Raw genomic sequence first — 16,326 nt, 5'->3', positions numbered from 1 at the left:
CTTAGATACATTTACTTTGCTATTAGACAGGGGTGGCTCAACGTAATTGGGGGCCTAAAGCGAAATTTCAATTTGAGGCCTAAGATATAAACAAACTTTGTATACATATTTAATCAAATTTATTTTTCTTACACTATTTAGATGAAAATTATTAGTATTTAATATTGTTTTTCAGTTATTGATTTTAGGTAAGATTTTATCAACTCAACATTGAAAACATCCTTTCAGTGAGGCAATTATTATATGAATTGTTAACATAATTTTATAAGTAATAAGTTGACAAATATCAAGTAAAGATAAGAGTTAGAACCACAGAATCTGATTCAAGAAGTTGATGACTTGGTATATACACCATTTTAATATGCTTGTTGTAATGTTTGAAACTAAAATTTAAAAAGAAATAAAAAAGAATTTGTAATTCACTTTGTTCAACACTTTTCACTATTAATGCTTATTTTTAACAAAGTATAAAAGATGTTAAAGTGGGTAAAATAATATTTTTTTTTTATCATAATTAATCAATTTTTTCTATAAAAATTTAACACATAATTTATTCTTGATAATAATTTGGGGCCCCAAAATTTGGGGGCCTAAGGCATAAGCCTTATTTTGCAAAGGCAAGAGCCGGCCCTGCTATCAGATACACTAAAATAGCGAGAGAGACAAGTGAGATGGGGAGAGAAGTGAGTGAAATTTGTTATGTATCTTAGATACATGCGAATCACACTAAATACACATTAAAGATGTGTATCTAGGATATCAGATACATAGGAGAGTGACGAGCGAGATTGGAGAGAGACAAGAGAGAGTTCCCAAAATAAAACCATACACCATAACAAGGACCATTTGATCATTTTCCATCTTTATTGCTTCTTAATTTAATAATCTCTTCCCCTCCGAATATCCGAATATAAGGCGGGTACTTTTCAATTCTTTTCAACGTTCAATAGTACCGATTCAAACATTATTAGCAAAAACTATAGAAGATTTTCAACAATTCCCTAAATCGATCGGAATCATCGGAAAAAAAATTATATCAAAGTTTGAGAGAAATTGGAACCCTAAAAGGTAGCTGATGCAGAGGATAATATCAATTTCATTGGATTATTTGAATGGGATAGTCCAGAATTTGGCTAGCAGCTATTCAACACCTATATGGGCAACTTTAGTTGCTGGGTTCTTCGTAATCCTTACTTTAGCACTCTCTATGTATCTCATTTTCGATCACTTATCAGTTTACAAACATCCCGAGGTGATTATATGTTCTTTTTGCTGTTTTATTTCATTTTTGTATGTTTATTGCAATAATATATGTATCTGTTTTGTAATGGCAGGAACAAAAGTTTTTGATTGGAGTCATATTGATGGTGCCTTGTTATGCTGTTGAATCAGTCAGTTTCTGCTTTTTCTTTGATTTTTTTAAAAGTTGTCCTGGTTTATATGAGGTTAGATTAGCAGAAAGCCAAAATCTTTCTCGAAATACCAAATTGAAAAATTAATCCAAGGGTGTAGCTTAGTGGTTAATGAAGTGAGTTGAAAACCATGGGGTCTCAGGTTCAGTCGTGATTTCTTTGCATCTGTTCTACCCTTGGTGGATATAGTTATTTAGTATCCGGAAGCCACAGTTATCAAAAAAGAAAAAGAAAATTAACGAGTCGTCATGATCACTCATTAAGAAATAACATTTGTCAAGTGTTTTAGGTTTTTATCTCTTTGTATATTAGACATTGACATTCCTTGGTAAGGGCCTTCACTTTCACACTCCATCAAAGTGAAGTGAAAAAAATGGGAGATGGTTTAGTCATGGATATTCGAAGTTGATATTTATGATATTTGTTTCACAAAGTTTTGTTATAATCTTATGAGACTAAGTTAAACACACAGCAAAGGCAAACAATTTTGTTGAAGATCTCAGCCTGTTTTGACTTCGAGAGTTATTGTCATAAAACCAAATGAGTTTACCTGGTTAATTCTCTAATATGGCTTATTTTTCAGTTTGTGTCATTGGTAAATCCAGCGATTACTGTTGACATTGGGATACTACGTGATTGCTATGAATCCCTTGCCATGTACTGCTTTGGGAGGTATCTTATTGCATGTTTAGGTATGGATATTTTCTATGTTAAGTTTGATTCCTTGGTTACTTCCATCTAATGTTTAGATTCAGGAAAGTAACCCAACTAACCGTCCTGCATAAAGAAATAATTTTTTCCCTTGTTTTGCAACTTGAGAAGATGTGATAGCTATTCATTGACGTTCTCTTATTCATCAGCAAATTTCTTCTCATACACACACATACACATGCTCACGTGTTTCTTGTTGGTATGACAGCTGAAGTTTGACTGCTTGATATAAAAGGCTGGTGTGCCTTATTTGCTAAGTGGTCTTCTTAAGTACCCCTATACCGTAAAAATGTAAATTGAAGTTTCCAGAGCTTAAATTTGTCTCATTTTGATTTTACTAGTCTATGCTACTGGCCACCAGCAAAATGTCTCCAAAATCTCTTACATGAACTCGTTCAGTTATTTGTGTCTTTCTTCCTTTCTTTTTTCCCCTTCATTTTTTTTTTTGAATTAGGTGGAGAAAAGAGGACCATACAATTTATGAAGAGGGAAGGACGTGCAGGTTCAAAGATGCCACTACTAGAGCATGGCTCTGAAAAGGGAATTGTTAAGCATCATTTTCCCATGAATTATATTTTCAAGCCATGGAAACTTGGTCAGTGGGTCTACCAAGTTATCAAGTTTGGAATTGTCCAATATGTAAGTGTGCTACCTGAATTAGAGCATATATTCCTTTGGACCGACAAGATTTACTCGTCTCTTGTTTTAAATACATACAACACAAACTCTGCAGATGATAATCAAAGCATTTACTGCTACTTTAGCAGTGATTCTTGAAGGTTTTGATGTATATTGTGAAGGAGACTTCAAATGGAATTGTGGGTAAGATACTCCTTGTTGTCATTGGGTAGCTCTCTCGCCTTGATTTCAGTTGAATTTGTCCTTTTATCTATCCCTTTGATCACATAGTCTTTTTATCCTACATTTTTCTTTTCTTCCCATGATAGCGATGGTCCTTTACTACTTTCCTCGGCTAATGGGAAAATATTTCTTTGTTTTACCCTGCCTGGTGCCTTCCAGCATGAGACTGTCTTTGTGTGCCTTTTGGTGAAGCTTAAGTTATTATGTCTTTATGTGCATACATTTTATATAAGATAGCCAGCCAGCCAGCCAGCCAGGGAAAGGGTCTTAAATTCGAATGGAAGGCTATCCCACAATAATTCATGAATAGTGACTGCATAGTCCTCAATGTTTAATTTATGGGTATAAAGCTGCTTCTATTTGGTAGTTACTCCTATAAATAATTATTCGTCTAGAAATATTTTGACAGTCAATACCATGTTTTCATGCTGATTTGACCATGTAATTAATGAAATAACGGTCCAAGATATCTCTTACATTATCTATTTTGTCTTTGTAGGTATCCGTATATGGCTGTGGTTTTAAATTTCAGTCAATCATGGGCATTGTATTGCCTAGTTCAATTTTATACTATTACAAAGGATGAATTATCTCACATCAAGCCGCTGTACAAGTTTCTAACTTTCAAGTCAATTGTTTTCTTAACTTGGTGGCAAGGCCTGGCAATAGCCCTGCTTTCTACACTTGGTTTTCTTAAAAGTCCAATAGCTCAAGCTTTACAGTTTAAGTCCAGCATTCAAGATTTCATCATATGCATTGAGGTAATTGTTCTGGAATTGGGCATGTTTTTATTACTTCTAATGCCAAACATTTAGTTTGGGCCGTCAGGAACTTTGCTTTTGTGATTGCTCCTAAGATATAGCACACAAAGCTCCTTGTTATTCTATTAAGGTGTGGGCTAGAAACTTGAAAGATAATCTTTAATCATACATGATGGATCTTGCATTCGTTCAACATCTTATGTTTTACAGCTGATGCATCCATGTGCCATTTGATCTATGCTAAGGTGCTTACCGATGTGCTACAGGAACTGATGCATATTAATGTCGAAAGCTGCTCTCAATAACTCTTCTTTTAGACATTAACTGCCGGCATAATGCTCTAGAATTTGCTTATTCCGTTGTGAGGTTTCATATTGTTGATTCTGGAGTATTTAAGGACTGTTTTGTTCTTTATTTGGGGTCAAAGGCAAGTTTCTTTCCATACCGGCATACCCTATCCACAAAATGAGGGAAGAAAATACAAGTACAAACCCTGCCCATGATTTTTATGTTTCTGAAGGTTTCTTCGGGGTATGAGGGTCGAGGGATGGGTAATGTCACTGATGAATATAAGACACTAAGCTTCTATTTGTGATTTATTGAAACTTGATATTCCTCCAAAATTTTGAAGTTTAACAGCTCTTGTTATTCATCCAGTACAGATGGGCATTGCTTCTGTGGTTCACCTCTATGTCTTCCCTGCCAAGCCATACGAGCTGATGGGAGAGTGTTTTACTGGGGATGTTGCAGTTCTTGGAGATTATGTATCTGCTGATTTGGCAGTAGATCCTGACGAGGTTAGAGATAGTGAACGTCGCACCACATTACGTCTTCCTCAACCGGACATTGATGATAGGGGCGGAACAACCATAAGAGAAAGTGTTAAAGATATATTTATTGGAGGTGGTGAATATGTAAGCATCTCTTTCTCTTTGCTATTATTAGTGAAGTGCTGCAAACATGTTGGGACATTCTTAAATGAAAATACTCATGTAAATTGGGTTAAAAGAATATATAATATAAGCTTATCTGGTAAAAAAGAGAGTATATAACATAAGCTTGAGTTGCAGCTCGAACTTGATCTCGTTCCAGTTTACTTCTTGAGCTAAGCTTGAGTTTTCTTAAATTTATTCCGTCGAGCCTACTGTCTCCATATTTCCTCTTCTCCTTGCTAACAATACTTTCTGGTCCTGCAAGCAGATAGTGAATGACCTAAAATTCACAGTAACCCAAGCAGTAGAACCTGTAGAGAAAGGAATACAAAAATTACATAAAATCTCTCAGAACATAAAGAAGCATGACAAAGGGAGAAAAGCAAAGGACAATAGTGGTGTTGCCTCATCATCTCCAACAAGAAGAGTCATACGTGGGATAGATGACCCTCTTTTGAATGGAAGCGTAAGTGATAGTGAAACTTCTAGGAGGAAGAAGCACCGTAGAAAATCTGAATATACCAGTGCAGAGAGTGGTGGAGAGAGTAGCAGTGATCAGAACTTTGGTGCTATTCAAGTTCGTGGTCAAAGGTGGGTTACCAAGGATTAGTCAAGAACGAAAAACTGAAAAGTAAAATGCTAAAGATCTGCGCGTAGTATGCATCTGCTGCTTTGGAAGCCTGCAGAGTTGTTTCATTCCCCACTACATTGTTCTTCTGCTCCAGGGAAGAAGTTTTGCTTCAGAGATACACTCTTTAGAAATAGAAGTGATATATATTATGAAAACACTTCTTGATTGATTATACGTTGTCATTGTTGTTGCATAGATTATATATTGGATTTTGGAATGTTGTATAGATTTATATATCCTCCTGGGTTTATGATCCCTCTCTGTATCAGGATCTGTTAGATGCTTGAGGTTTCTTCATTCATGTGTAAAGAAAATAGCTACTAAATAGCTGAGTACTCTAAACAGTTTAACATATGAAACTTTGTTGAGATGTATTTCAGCATGACAACAAAAATATACTCAGTGTAACCTCACAAGTGGAGTTTGGAGGTGGATAGAGTGTAGGCAGATTCGTATCTCGTAGAGATAGAGAAACTATTTCTGATAGATTCTCAACGTAAATAAAACAGTTCCAAACAATTTGAAAAAAGGAATATAGAAACGAGAGTAGTAACAATAATAAAATAATGTGAAATGGAATGTAGTATACAACAAACAAAAGAAAGAACAGTCATGAACAATCGAATAATGTGATAATCGAAGTATAGAAAAAAAAGGTGATAATCGATGATCATCGAAACCAACGAACAACAAATGAAGATGAAAAAATAAAAAATAAAAGAATCCGACCTGCCGGATTCGAACCAGCGACCTAAGGATTAACTGTTACCAAACTACAGTCCTCCGCTCTACCAACTGAGCTAAGGTCGGAAATGGCTAAAAGTTAACAATAGTGCTTAATAACATATTCAAAGTATTTGGTTTTCGGTTACAAGATCAAATTTAAATAACAAATCAATTGAGCTACTAAGATCCCCGCGTATGATATAATCTTGATTCCCTGAAAGAAAGGGAACCAATATATACATGTCTAAGTTATACCGAACTTATAATGAATATGTACATCCACTCGATATCACACAACCGTTCACGAAATGTTGATGAATCATGTTTTCCTCTCTCTAGTCCTCATAACTTTTCTTTATTTTTAAGGAACATACGATCCTACGCCACTATGTATCTGTGGTTTACAAAAGACATGTGTGGCTTTAAGGGGAGACTAATAAAGCCTTTGTTTTAGTCCCAAAAAATTTAAGGCCGTGAATTTTATGATTTTATTTTTGCTAATTAAAAAAATAAAATAATTAGTATTTTCTAACATGCATATCAAAAATTGAATTAAGCATTTATAAAAATATTTGAAATATTACTAGACTAGACAAGGTCAATTGACACTCCAAGTGTCACAACAAATTTTCCTGTTTTAACGACCTTCCTCAAATTTGGTTTGGTGTAACTTTAATTTAACAATGGCTGCATAGCCTCAAATAATAAAATCCTTTAACAAATAATGATTTTGATTATTTCTTATCTCTTAATGAAGTCTTTGCTCTTGTCTCCTTCTCTTCTTCTCCCTCCTCCAATTCATCGTCTCGTTAATGAAGAGAGAAGGTTTAGACAAGAGCGCGACATTTTCCCTTTAACAACAATAACAATACTTGTTTTTTTCGCTGACTATCAACCTATCACAACCCTCCTCCGTGTGGGATAAACAACAATTTATGTTGAGGATAGGTACATACCAAGACTAATTTGTCCATTGAGAAAAAAAGAAGAAAGGGAAATTGAAAAATCAACCAAAAATGAATGACTTATTCTCTAATTCATTTAAAAAGTACCAGGACCTTAAAAAACAGGTCGTAGTAGATGATTTGGAGGGTGGTCAAGTTGGCCAACCAGGTACTGAAAGTATTGATCTTGCTAAATTCTTTGAAGATGTAGAAAATGTGAAAGAAGATATGAAAGATGTCGAAAAATTTCATAAAAAATTACAAGAATCAAATGAAGAGAGCAAACTTGTGCATAATGCCAAGACTGTGAAAGAAATAAGGTCTAGGATGGATTCAGATGTGTCACAGGTCTTAAAACGCGTAAAAATGATCAAAGGTAAGTTGGAAGCCCTCGAACGATCCAATGCAGCTCATAGGAAAATCTCGGGATGTGGACCAGGTTCTTCTGCAGATCGAACAAGGACTTCTGTAGTTAGTGGTTTAGGAAAGAAATTAAAAGTCCTCATGGATGATTTTCAAGCATTGAGGACAAGAATGAATGATGAATATAAGGAAACGGTTGCAAGAAGGTACTTTACTGTGACAGGAGAGAAAGCTGACGATGGGTTAATTGAGAATTTGATATCAAGTGGGGAGAGCGAGTCTTTCCTCCAGAAGGCAATCCAGGAACAAGGTATCATGTTAGCTATTTATCCTGACTTTCTTATCATATTTTCTCTCTTTTCTATTAATTTATGCAAAACACCTGGTTATTTCAATCTTATAACAGGTAGGGGTCAGATTATGGACACAATTTCCGAAATACAAGAAAGACATGATGCTGTGAAAGAGATTGAGAAGAATTTGATTGAGCTACACCAAATATTTTTAGACATGGCTGCATTGGTGGAAGCACAAGGGCAACAATTAAATGATATTGAAAGTCATGTGGCACATGCAAGTTCCTTTGTTAGGAGAGGCACAGATCAATTACAAGAAGCAAGGGAGATTCAAAAAAGTTCAAGAAAGTGTGCTTGTTTTGCTGTTTTCCTTATCATTTTGCTCATTATTCTCCTTACTTTCCCTCTATGGTGGCCATTAGTTGCTAGCAAAATATTATAAGATGACCTTTTTTTTTTGGCAATATGACTATTGTTTGTAAGAATTTTATTCTTGTATTCATTGTCAACACTTTGTTTTCTTTGACACTGTATTTATAGAAGCAATTTTGTCACATCAAATTCAATGGTACATATATAGACATGTTACAAGACCTATGTGTATTTGTAGAGGAAATTGCAAGATGAATGAAATTGTTAAGAGTAGAATATTAAAAGGATGTTTATACTTGAATATTGTATAGTGAAATTAACATTTAATCGATCTGTTTTTCTTTTTTTTCCTTGAAACAAAGATCCATGATTTTCTCTTTTCATTATGTACAAGTTCATTATTACCGGGCTGGTCGGATATTTGTGCTTATTATAACAATTACTTAAGCTATATATATGACACACCTTTATGCATTTGATCAAATACTTTGTTAAAATTCAACTAGTAAAGTATGTCTCGGTCATGTTCTCGGTACACTGAAATTATGTCAAAGTTTTCAAATATCATTAATGAAATTAAAATAAGAAAAAATAATTTTTAATGAAAAAAGTTGAAGTTCTATCATTTTATTTTATGAGGAAATGAGATCTCTTACCCTCTTACTGTCTTACACATTTGAATTCAAAAGAAAATGGTCTTTTCAGATCTTTTATGTGAAAAATAAAAATCTCTTGTGTGTGAAAATGAAGGTCTTTTATAAAAGAGACATAAAATTAAATAAAAGTTTGTAAAGGACTAAAACATCATTTCTCAAATATAGTGTAATATATATTAGCAAGTGATACACGATTGATTCGGTTCAACTTTGAGGCTTATTAGTTTGATTTATAGACATGTTAAATTGTTATAAAACCAATAAGATATCAACTATCTGTTGAAATAAGTTGTGACAAATCAAATGAACCACGAGTTTGACAAATTAAATCTTACTCCAAAGCAAACACGAACAAAGCAATAGAAAAGACAGAAGCTACGTCGTTTCGGCGACCTTAAGTTCCTACCCCTTGTCCAATTGAAGCATCAATTTCAATTTTTCTCTCTTCGATCTCACTTCTCAGAACAAAGCTATGGCTACCTCGTTGACAATGGCGGCTCGTCGGGTGGCAGCCTTCACTCGATTCCCCTCCTCAACCACTGCGTCTCTTGTTCAGCGCCGCGGCCTTGCCGGCGCTGCTGGTAATGTTCTCTTGTACTCTAAAATTTTTCATCGATTCATTCAGATGTAGTAGAGTTTTGTTGACGGATTCATTTGCTTTAATGTTGATCCGTTAATATAAAATCATATGCTTTTTTGTTTTTAATTTATTGATGACATTGAAATGTGAATAATTCCAGATCATCATGGGCCTCCTAAGGTCAATTGCTGGAAAGAACCGATGAATCCTGCTCAATGGAAGGAAGAACATGTACGTTATTATGAAGCTTTTTATAGCCTATATTTCTTGGTATTGTCTGTTCAAAATGAGCAAACTTTTTTTTAGGTCTTTAACGAATTAATGCTTGTGCAAGTTTGGGCAACTTGAAATATCATCGATACAATTTTTTTCTTTTCCTGACTAAACTAGCAATATGTATCAGCTAACTCTGTCCACCAAATCACCTAGTGTTTTGTCTAGCACTGAGGCTAAGAGCTCATGGTGCTCAACCCACTTCATTGACCGAAATGTCACACTTTTGGGTGCAATTTTGATTTAAACTTATTACTCAAAAAGAAAAGTTATCATATGATGGTATATTTTCTTTCAACAAATGCTATAACAATATTATATGTTCACGTCTTCTCATAATAAACTAATGCTAAACAATATTATTATGATCATTTCTTCTTGTAATAAAATAATCATACAAAATAAAACTTCTGATTTTAAAAGGAGAGAGTATTAGTGGAATTGTAATGTGATTTCCAGAATTAACAAGGTGCTACATGAACTACTAATATGGAGTAAGCTAAGTAAGGGCGAGCTACAACAAACACAAAGGAAAGGTCTGCTTCAGGATCATTTGAATAATGCTAATGACAAAAAAAACTAGATTGTTTAACTGTAGAAGGACTGTAGGTATGGTGGTACGTGTAATTAGGTAATTAAGATTTGGAGAATTGGTATATTATGCATTTAAAGTGGTCTTATATCAAAGTCTTAGATTAAGACACTATCAAAAGAGCTACTCGAAAAGTTCCTAGGCACATCCATATCAAGGATGAATAGATACTAAAAGGGCCTGTAAGAATAGACCTACTAACTACTAGAAAGTTTTTCCAGAACACTTGATCTCCCTTTCAGTAGTCACAATGAGAATAAGAGAAATACCTATAGCTCACTATTGGAACAAAAAATGGATTTTTTTTCAAGAATGATATCCTAGTGCAACTGTACATATCCAATTTATCAGTGTTGTTGGTCATGATCTTGTTCAATCCTACTTTTGAGAACCTACTTAAGTACATTTATTATATAAAGAACTTGTATCACTTATCTTTTATATATATATATATATATATATATATATATATATATATGAGAAAGTATGTTTTTTTTTAAAATAAGTGAAGGGTTAGTTTGACGAAATTAAAAGAAACAAAATAGAGAATTGTGTTGATGGTGCTTGTTTTTCTTGACCAAACTAAACCTGGATCAATTTTGTTCAAGTCCTTTCTGGTGTAAAACTAATATCGTTTTAGCCGATTGTGGGCTCAATTTGATCATACTTGGCTACGGTAGAATCGTAAAACAGGAACAATCGTACCTATTATACCGTATTAAGGAAGTTCACAATCTCAACCTAAGTAATGTTGTCTTTGGTGCTTTTGAAATATAAAATGCAAAGACATTTATGATTGCAAATGATTTTTTTAATTTCTTTTTTGCAGTTTGTGATTGTATCTTTGTCCGGTTGGGGCTTGCTTTTCTATGGTGGATACAAGTTATTCACTGGAGGCAAGAAGAACAAAGAAGAGGTACTTGTCTGATCTGCTGAAAGTGCAAATACTGCTACCTATTTACTTATGACAAATTGTTTCCGGAAACATAGATGATCATATCTGCTTTAAGCAATGTTTTTCAATGGATTGCAATCTAGTTAGAATCTCAATCAAAACAAGGATGAGACTGAGAAGAGAGTGTCGTGTAAATTCAATAAACGTTTAAAAGATCAAAAGGCTACCTGGAACAACTTAAAAACTATTAAATGGATGTTTAGGAACCAAGGTAAGAATCAGGAAACTTAGTATGGTGTGTGTGTTTCTTTCTTAAAAACCACATACCCAGTAGTCCGTGTTTGTAAATTCCTAAAAAGTTGCTGTGGTGTTTTTGATAAAAAGAATATGATCATGAAACATGAAAGCAGCGGTACTTACTTAATATTTTGCTCCTATAATTGCCTTCTCCCTGATGGTCAGTGGTGCAAGGAGAAAGAAAACTATCAGAACATTTTGCTCAGATACAGTTGTCAGCTACCCTTTTCCTGGCCAATTGATTTAATCATGTAGCAGGGCATGTGAGTGGTCATTGCTATCAAAAGTATAGTATATTGTTGTTCATGTAATTTTTTTGGTACACAATTTCCATACCTCAAAGAATAGGTTTACCTAAGTTTTCCTGAGCCTCACTTAGCTTGCTGGTTCCAAGCTTAGATAAATTAGGAGGATCACAGTAGCTTGGTAGCCTGCTAAATATTGTTAAAATATGCTGAAATCTGGATATTGGGTGACATGAATAAAGTCAATTGGATGCAAATCTTTCTTCTAGTCGGGCCCAACTGATTTGAGATTGAGGCATAGTTGAATGATTGAAAAAATAAGTTTACCTATCAGTGAGGGAAGATAGAGAGTATCACCTTGAGATATATGATTAGAACTTAGAAGGGCTAGACATAGTGAGAACAAATAAATAGCATCTCTACTTTTATTTGTGTACCCAAACCTTGAAAGATTTTGAGATCCAAGTCAAATGTATTAACAAAAAAAGCTATACCTTAAACAAAGAGAAATTTAAGACAGACATTGGATAAAGCCAAACTTCAGAGGCGGAGGAGTAAAAAGCTTCCTTCGATTTTGAACAGGGTTTGCATTTCAGTGAATTTCTCATATTGAGATAGCTCATATAAGCATAGAATTTACTGAAACTTAATTCTTGATACATGAATAGAACATTCCGCTTATGCTAGAGGGACCTTGATTTTATACGAATTTATATTTTAGGATTCTAAAATTCACTGAAATAATGGCAGATCAATTATGTTTGAAGGAATTATTTGCTGATACAATTATCGCTTCTTTTTGAGTGTCCTTTACCTTCCCTGCAAACGAGGATGAGTTTTTCTGTTTGTGAGGAATGGCATCCTTGTTTATCCTTTCTTTGTGCAGAACTTGGTGCAAGCATCACAATAAGGTGGGAATTTACATGGCATCATACTGATGTTGGGATATTTCAAGTCCAAAATCGAGAAGTTCTCTCTAATAATACAACTTATTGGACATTCAATTCCCATTTGATGAATTTTCTTATCATTATAAAAATTACCAGAGAGCCTGTGAGCTACTAAATGGTGGACAAAAGTTGTTTGCATCAATACTGCAATGTACTTTTTTCTTTTGTATACTATGATAAATGAAACTGGTTTTTGTCAGTTTGCTTTCTAAGGTTCATTGTCATCTTGATCAGTTGTGTGGAAATTGTATTCACATTAATCTGAAGATCCGTGTACCATAATTTGTAGAAGCTTTGCACATGCAGTAAATCTCGATGCCTCTGAGAATTGAGTTAATGAAGATGTCCTCAAACAATTGTGTATTTCAAACTTAATCACAGTCATTGAACATTCATAAGCACACCCGACTCCCCCATTAGTATCGATACCAAGAAAACATGATTTTCTCGATGAATTCATGAAAATTTCCCAAAATCATCCTTCATCATCCAAAATCTCAAGCTTAGAAGTTGGTGGTTTCCATTTTACACCTTTACCTACTGTTTTGATGAGGCTACTTCTTATTTGCCCCTCTCACCCTCATTATTCTTTTCTGTGTTCTTTCGCAATATTCTTGTATCATAGGGCATGAGGAATTTTGTGGGGGGAACAGGGGCTGTTAAAGAGAAATGGAGGTGACTAGTAAGTGGAAGCAACAAATTGTGACTTCTACAGGCTAACACAGACGCAAGTCTATGTCTTACACTAAACTAAAAATAGAAACATAATCATCTTACATCGAAATGAAGCAAACATTTAGCGTTCTGTCAGACAACTGTCTATACTACAATTCAGACACATCTGTTTCAGTTCACGTCTTCTCCCTCCTCTTCCATGTTGGCAGCATAGCCTTCCGAATGATCTTCTTCTTCTTCTGTTTCCTTATCATTTTCAGTGTCAAGGTTGCCATCTTTAAAAGCCATTTCAGCATTTTTCACATGTGTGGAAGAGCTGTGAAGATTGCCAGCCAGCCTTTGCTCTGTGTCTGTAAAAATGGAGTTGTTTTCCTCTTCTGCTCGTGCTGTGCTACTGAGTTTTTGATATCTGACCTCTTGTGAAATTCCTCTTGACTGATCTATCACTCCTGTTTCTTGATCATTCTCAACCTGAAGGTCATATGCTTTTACATCTCTTTCAGAAATATTTGCATGCTCCGAAGAATTGGTAAGACTGTCAGCCTGTTCTTGTTCTTGATGTTCTCTAATTATGCCAATTGCCTCTTGTGATTGTGTAGTTTCATCTGTTTTTTTGTTTCCGGTGTCTTTTGAAACTCTGTTGACATTAGAAGCAGCTGTCTTTGTAGGCACTTCCTGAGAACTCTGTGACATCTCAGAAACCGTATTGTTGACTTCTCTTTCTTGCCCTTCCTCAGCTATCTCATTTGTGTCAGATTTCCTGCCTTCTAGGATACCTTCTTCGGAGCCTGCTGATTTCTTAGGTGTTGTCTTATGTGGTGGAGCATCATCGAGGTTTGAATTATCATCTTGCATTCTCTGTCTCGTCATATCTAGTTTCTGTTCTGGTTCAGACCTGACTTGGTTTCCAAAATCTTCCTCCAGATTTTTAAATCGTTGGGGTTTATAGGTCATGCCAATCATGCAATCTTCTGGACCATATTTGTTCCTGCTGTCCTTTATCATACTCTTCTCTTGCTTATGCTTCTGCTTCTCTTGTTTACTGCCTCTAACTCTCTCATTTGTTGCACTTTCCTGTATTTCTTTGAAGAACTTTCTGTTTCTCATGCTTACAATGCTTCTTCTTTCAGTATTCGCACCACTTTCAGTGACCTTGCTCTTTGCAATTATTCGCAGATTCTTCCCTTTTGTCTTTCTTATCTGCTCCTGCTTCACTCTTGATGCATCTGTACTCCTGTGATTCTCCTTCATTTCTAACTTCATCCCATCGTTATACTTCCGTCCAGACTCCTGGTTATTACCTTGAGAATCCGCAAAATCACCTCCAATTGCTGCTCCATGCTCTTTCCAATCTGTGGCATCTATTGCACCTACTTCCTTGCTGTGCTTTTGCACTTGACCACTATGATTGATAGTTTCCACAGATGAATCCCCATTATCGTACCTTTTCTCTTCTAGGAAAATTTCTCCGGTTTTAGAACTGTCAGTGGTCTCTCTTTTGCCATCTAATGTCTGAAAAACGGTGCTGCTTATGTTGTCTGAAACATCTTCTTGAGTAGTTGTCAACTCCTGTTCTCCAGTATTACTCCTCCAGTCAGCAGATCCCTCTCCATCTTGTGCTTGTCCTCTGTCTTCACCTTGCCTCGTGGCTTTTCTGTGTATATTTGTTGTTGAATTTTTCTGGTCGTCTCTTTTGATGGATTCATGCTGTTCTTCGGTTTCTCCTCCAGTTGCTTCTTTTGTACCTGCAGCCTTGGTGGTGAAGTTAATAGCTGGATTTGATGGATCATCTGCACTCACTGACCAGACCTTTACAGGTATGTCACTTTCGGTTTCATTCTGTTGCAATGATTCAGAAAGAAGCTTAGCCTGGGACTCCTCTGAGTTCATTTCTGTAACTTCTTCTCTAAGCATCTTGATTTCATCCTGTTTTTCTTCGAGAGCTACTTCGATTATTCTTTGTTCATCTTTAAGAGAAGAGATTGTTGATCTCATTTCCATGATCCTGCTTTCGAGATCCCTTTTCTGCATTCGAAGCCACTGCATCTTGGATTTCATTTCCTCCGCTTTCCTTTTAGCTTCGTTCGTATGATCTCTTTCTTTCTGTCCCACAGATGACATATACTATTAGTTAGTTTTTTTTTTTGTTTCCTACCTAGTGTCCGGTATCCACATTGGAGCCCAATCGAGCTGGGAAGTCCCACATTAGAGGGTAAAACGCTCTCTAACAAAAGAGACTCCATACCCAGGGGACTTGAACCCGAGACCTCTAGTTAAGGACCACTCCATCATAAGCCGGTAACAAATACTAATAGTTTGTGTGGTGTTGTATTCTTTAGCATACAAGTTTGTTTTTGATCTGTCATTTCAGAATCAAAATGCTCAAAACTAAATCGAAAAACTTTTATCATTTTTCTTCAAATCTTAAAACCCATCACTTGTTAAATCTTTGTTTTAACTGCAGCAAATGTTTTATTTTTCAAACCCTCATGAACAAAATGAAAGTTCAGGTCGACGGTCTAACAACTGAGCTACTAAAATCCCGCAAGAAATGGTTTAAAAGTCTAACCTAGAGCCAGCAACAGTAATATGACATACATGCATGACTAACTAGAGTCGTGATGGACTGATAAATACTTCTTCATCCTTAATTAGAGATTTTTGGTTCGAATCTTGGACATGGAACTGACAGACGCACAGAAGAAAAAAGAAAGAGAGATTTGAGAGAGCACCTGCAAGAGGAGTTTAAGATGGATGAGTTCAATTTGTTTATCCTTAACAAGGAGGTTGAAGATGCGCCTCTCTCTGAGCTTGTGTAGAATGATTACTCCAACTATTGCAACCCCAAAAGCAAGAAGCAATAACACTGCATATGTTGTTCTTCCTCTGTTGTGACTTTGCATGTGTCCCTTCATGCTTCCCCCCTTTGCCATCTCACTTTCACTCTACAAATTTATAAAAAAATTTTTTTGGAGGAAACAAGAATGAAACTCCTATCTCTCTCTAGCTCTTCCTATATGAAAGTGTCACATCTTGCATGTTTCTTGTCATCTCAAAGTGGTTTTCAAACTGCCTCCTCCCCTCCCCTCTCTTTTTTTCTATTTCTATGCACACACACATGGAGGTACATAATGGTGTGTATGACGATGTTTAT

General features: G+C 35.4%; 4 protein-coding genes and 1 non-coding gene across 6 annotated transcripts; 3 read left to right on the top strand and 2 right to left on the bottom strand.

Annotated features, from left to right (window-relative positions):
• Positions 1-983: 983 nt before the first annotated feature.
• LOC125863306 (protein LAZ1-like) lies at positions 984-5,660 on the top strand. 2 transcript variants are annotated; one of them, XR_007446126.1, is made up of 8 exons: positions 984-1,252; positions 1,335-1,391; positions 1,996-2,104; positions 2,578-2,762; positions 2,857-2,945; positions 3,484-3,745; positions 4,403-4,659; positions 4,946-5,179. XR_007446126.1 is itself a non-coding variant. In XM_049543491.1 (8 exons), exons 1-8 carry the CDS (start codon positions 1,076-1,078, stop codon positions 5,285-5,287), a joined length of 1,473 nt encoding a protein of 490 aa, XP_049399448.1. In that variant the 5' UTR covers positions 994-1,075; the 3' UTR covers positions 5,288-5,660. The 2 variants fall into 2 exon arrangements, 1 of the variants encoding a protein (XP_049399448.1); XM_049543491.1 differs by having other exon boundaries at positions 994-1,252; positions 4,408-4,659; positions 4,946-5,660.
• Positions 5,661-6,031: 371 nt separating this feature from the next.
• On the bottom strand, positions 6,032-6,118 carry TRNAY-GUA (transfer RNA tyrosine (anticodon GUA)). Its single transcript is given in 2 exon segments — positions 6,032-6,067; positions 6,082-6,118. It is a non-coding gene; the product is annotated as a tRNA-Tyr (tRNA).
• A 635-nt stretch (positions 6,119-6,753) lies between these two features.
• On the top strand, positions 6,754-8,187 carry LOC125863324 (syntaxin-124-like). The gene is made up of 2 exons (XM_049543514.1): positions 6,754-7,651; positions 7,748-8,187. Exons 1-2 carry the CDS (start codon positions 7,051-7,053, stop codon positions 8,077-8,079), a joined length of 933 nt encoding a protein of 310 aa, XP_049399471.1. The 5' UTR covers positions 6,754-7,050; the 3' UTR covers positions 8,080-8,187.
• An 848-nt stretch (positions 8,188-9,035) lies between these two features.
• On the top strand, positions 9,036-12,709 carry LOC125863350 (uncharacterized). Its single transcript, XM_049543541.1, has 4 exons — positions 9,036-9,246; positions 9,406-9,476; positions 10,940-11,026; positions 12,434-12,709. Exons 1-4 carry the CDS (start codon positions 9,138-9,140, stop codon positions 12,455-12,457), a joined length of 291 nt encoding a protein of 96 aa, XP_049399498.1. The 5' UTR covers positions 9,036-9,137; the 3' UTR covers positions 12,458-12,709.
• Positions 12,710-13,242: 533 nt separating this feature from the next.
• On the bottom strand, positions 13,243-16,130 carry LOC125863297 (uncharacterized). Its single transcript, XM_049543481.1, has 2 exons — positions 15,905-16,130; positions 13,243-15,275 (listed from the first exon to the last, which is right to left on the bottom strand). The coding sequence occupies exons 1-2, from the start codon at positions 16,103-16,105 to the stop codon at positions 13,344-13,346; spliced, it is 2,133 nt and encodes a 710-aa protein (XP_049399438.1). The 5' UTR covers positions 16,106-16,130; the 3' UTR covers positions 13,243-13,343.
• Positions 16,131-16,326: the final 196 nt, after the last annotated feature.

The sequence above is a fragment of the Solanum stenotomum genome, chromosome 4 (assembly GCF_019186545.1).
Source record: "Solanum stenotomum isolate F172 chromosome 4, ASM1918654v1, whole genome shotgun sequence".
Taxonomy (NCBI): Eukaryota; Viridiplantae; Streptophyta; class Magnoliopsida; order Solanales; family Solanaceae; genus Solanum; species Solanum stenotomum.
This window is presented reverse-complemented; position numbering and strand designations above follow the sequence as displayed.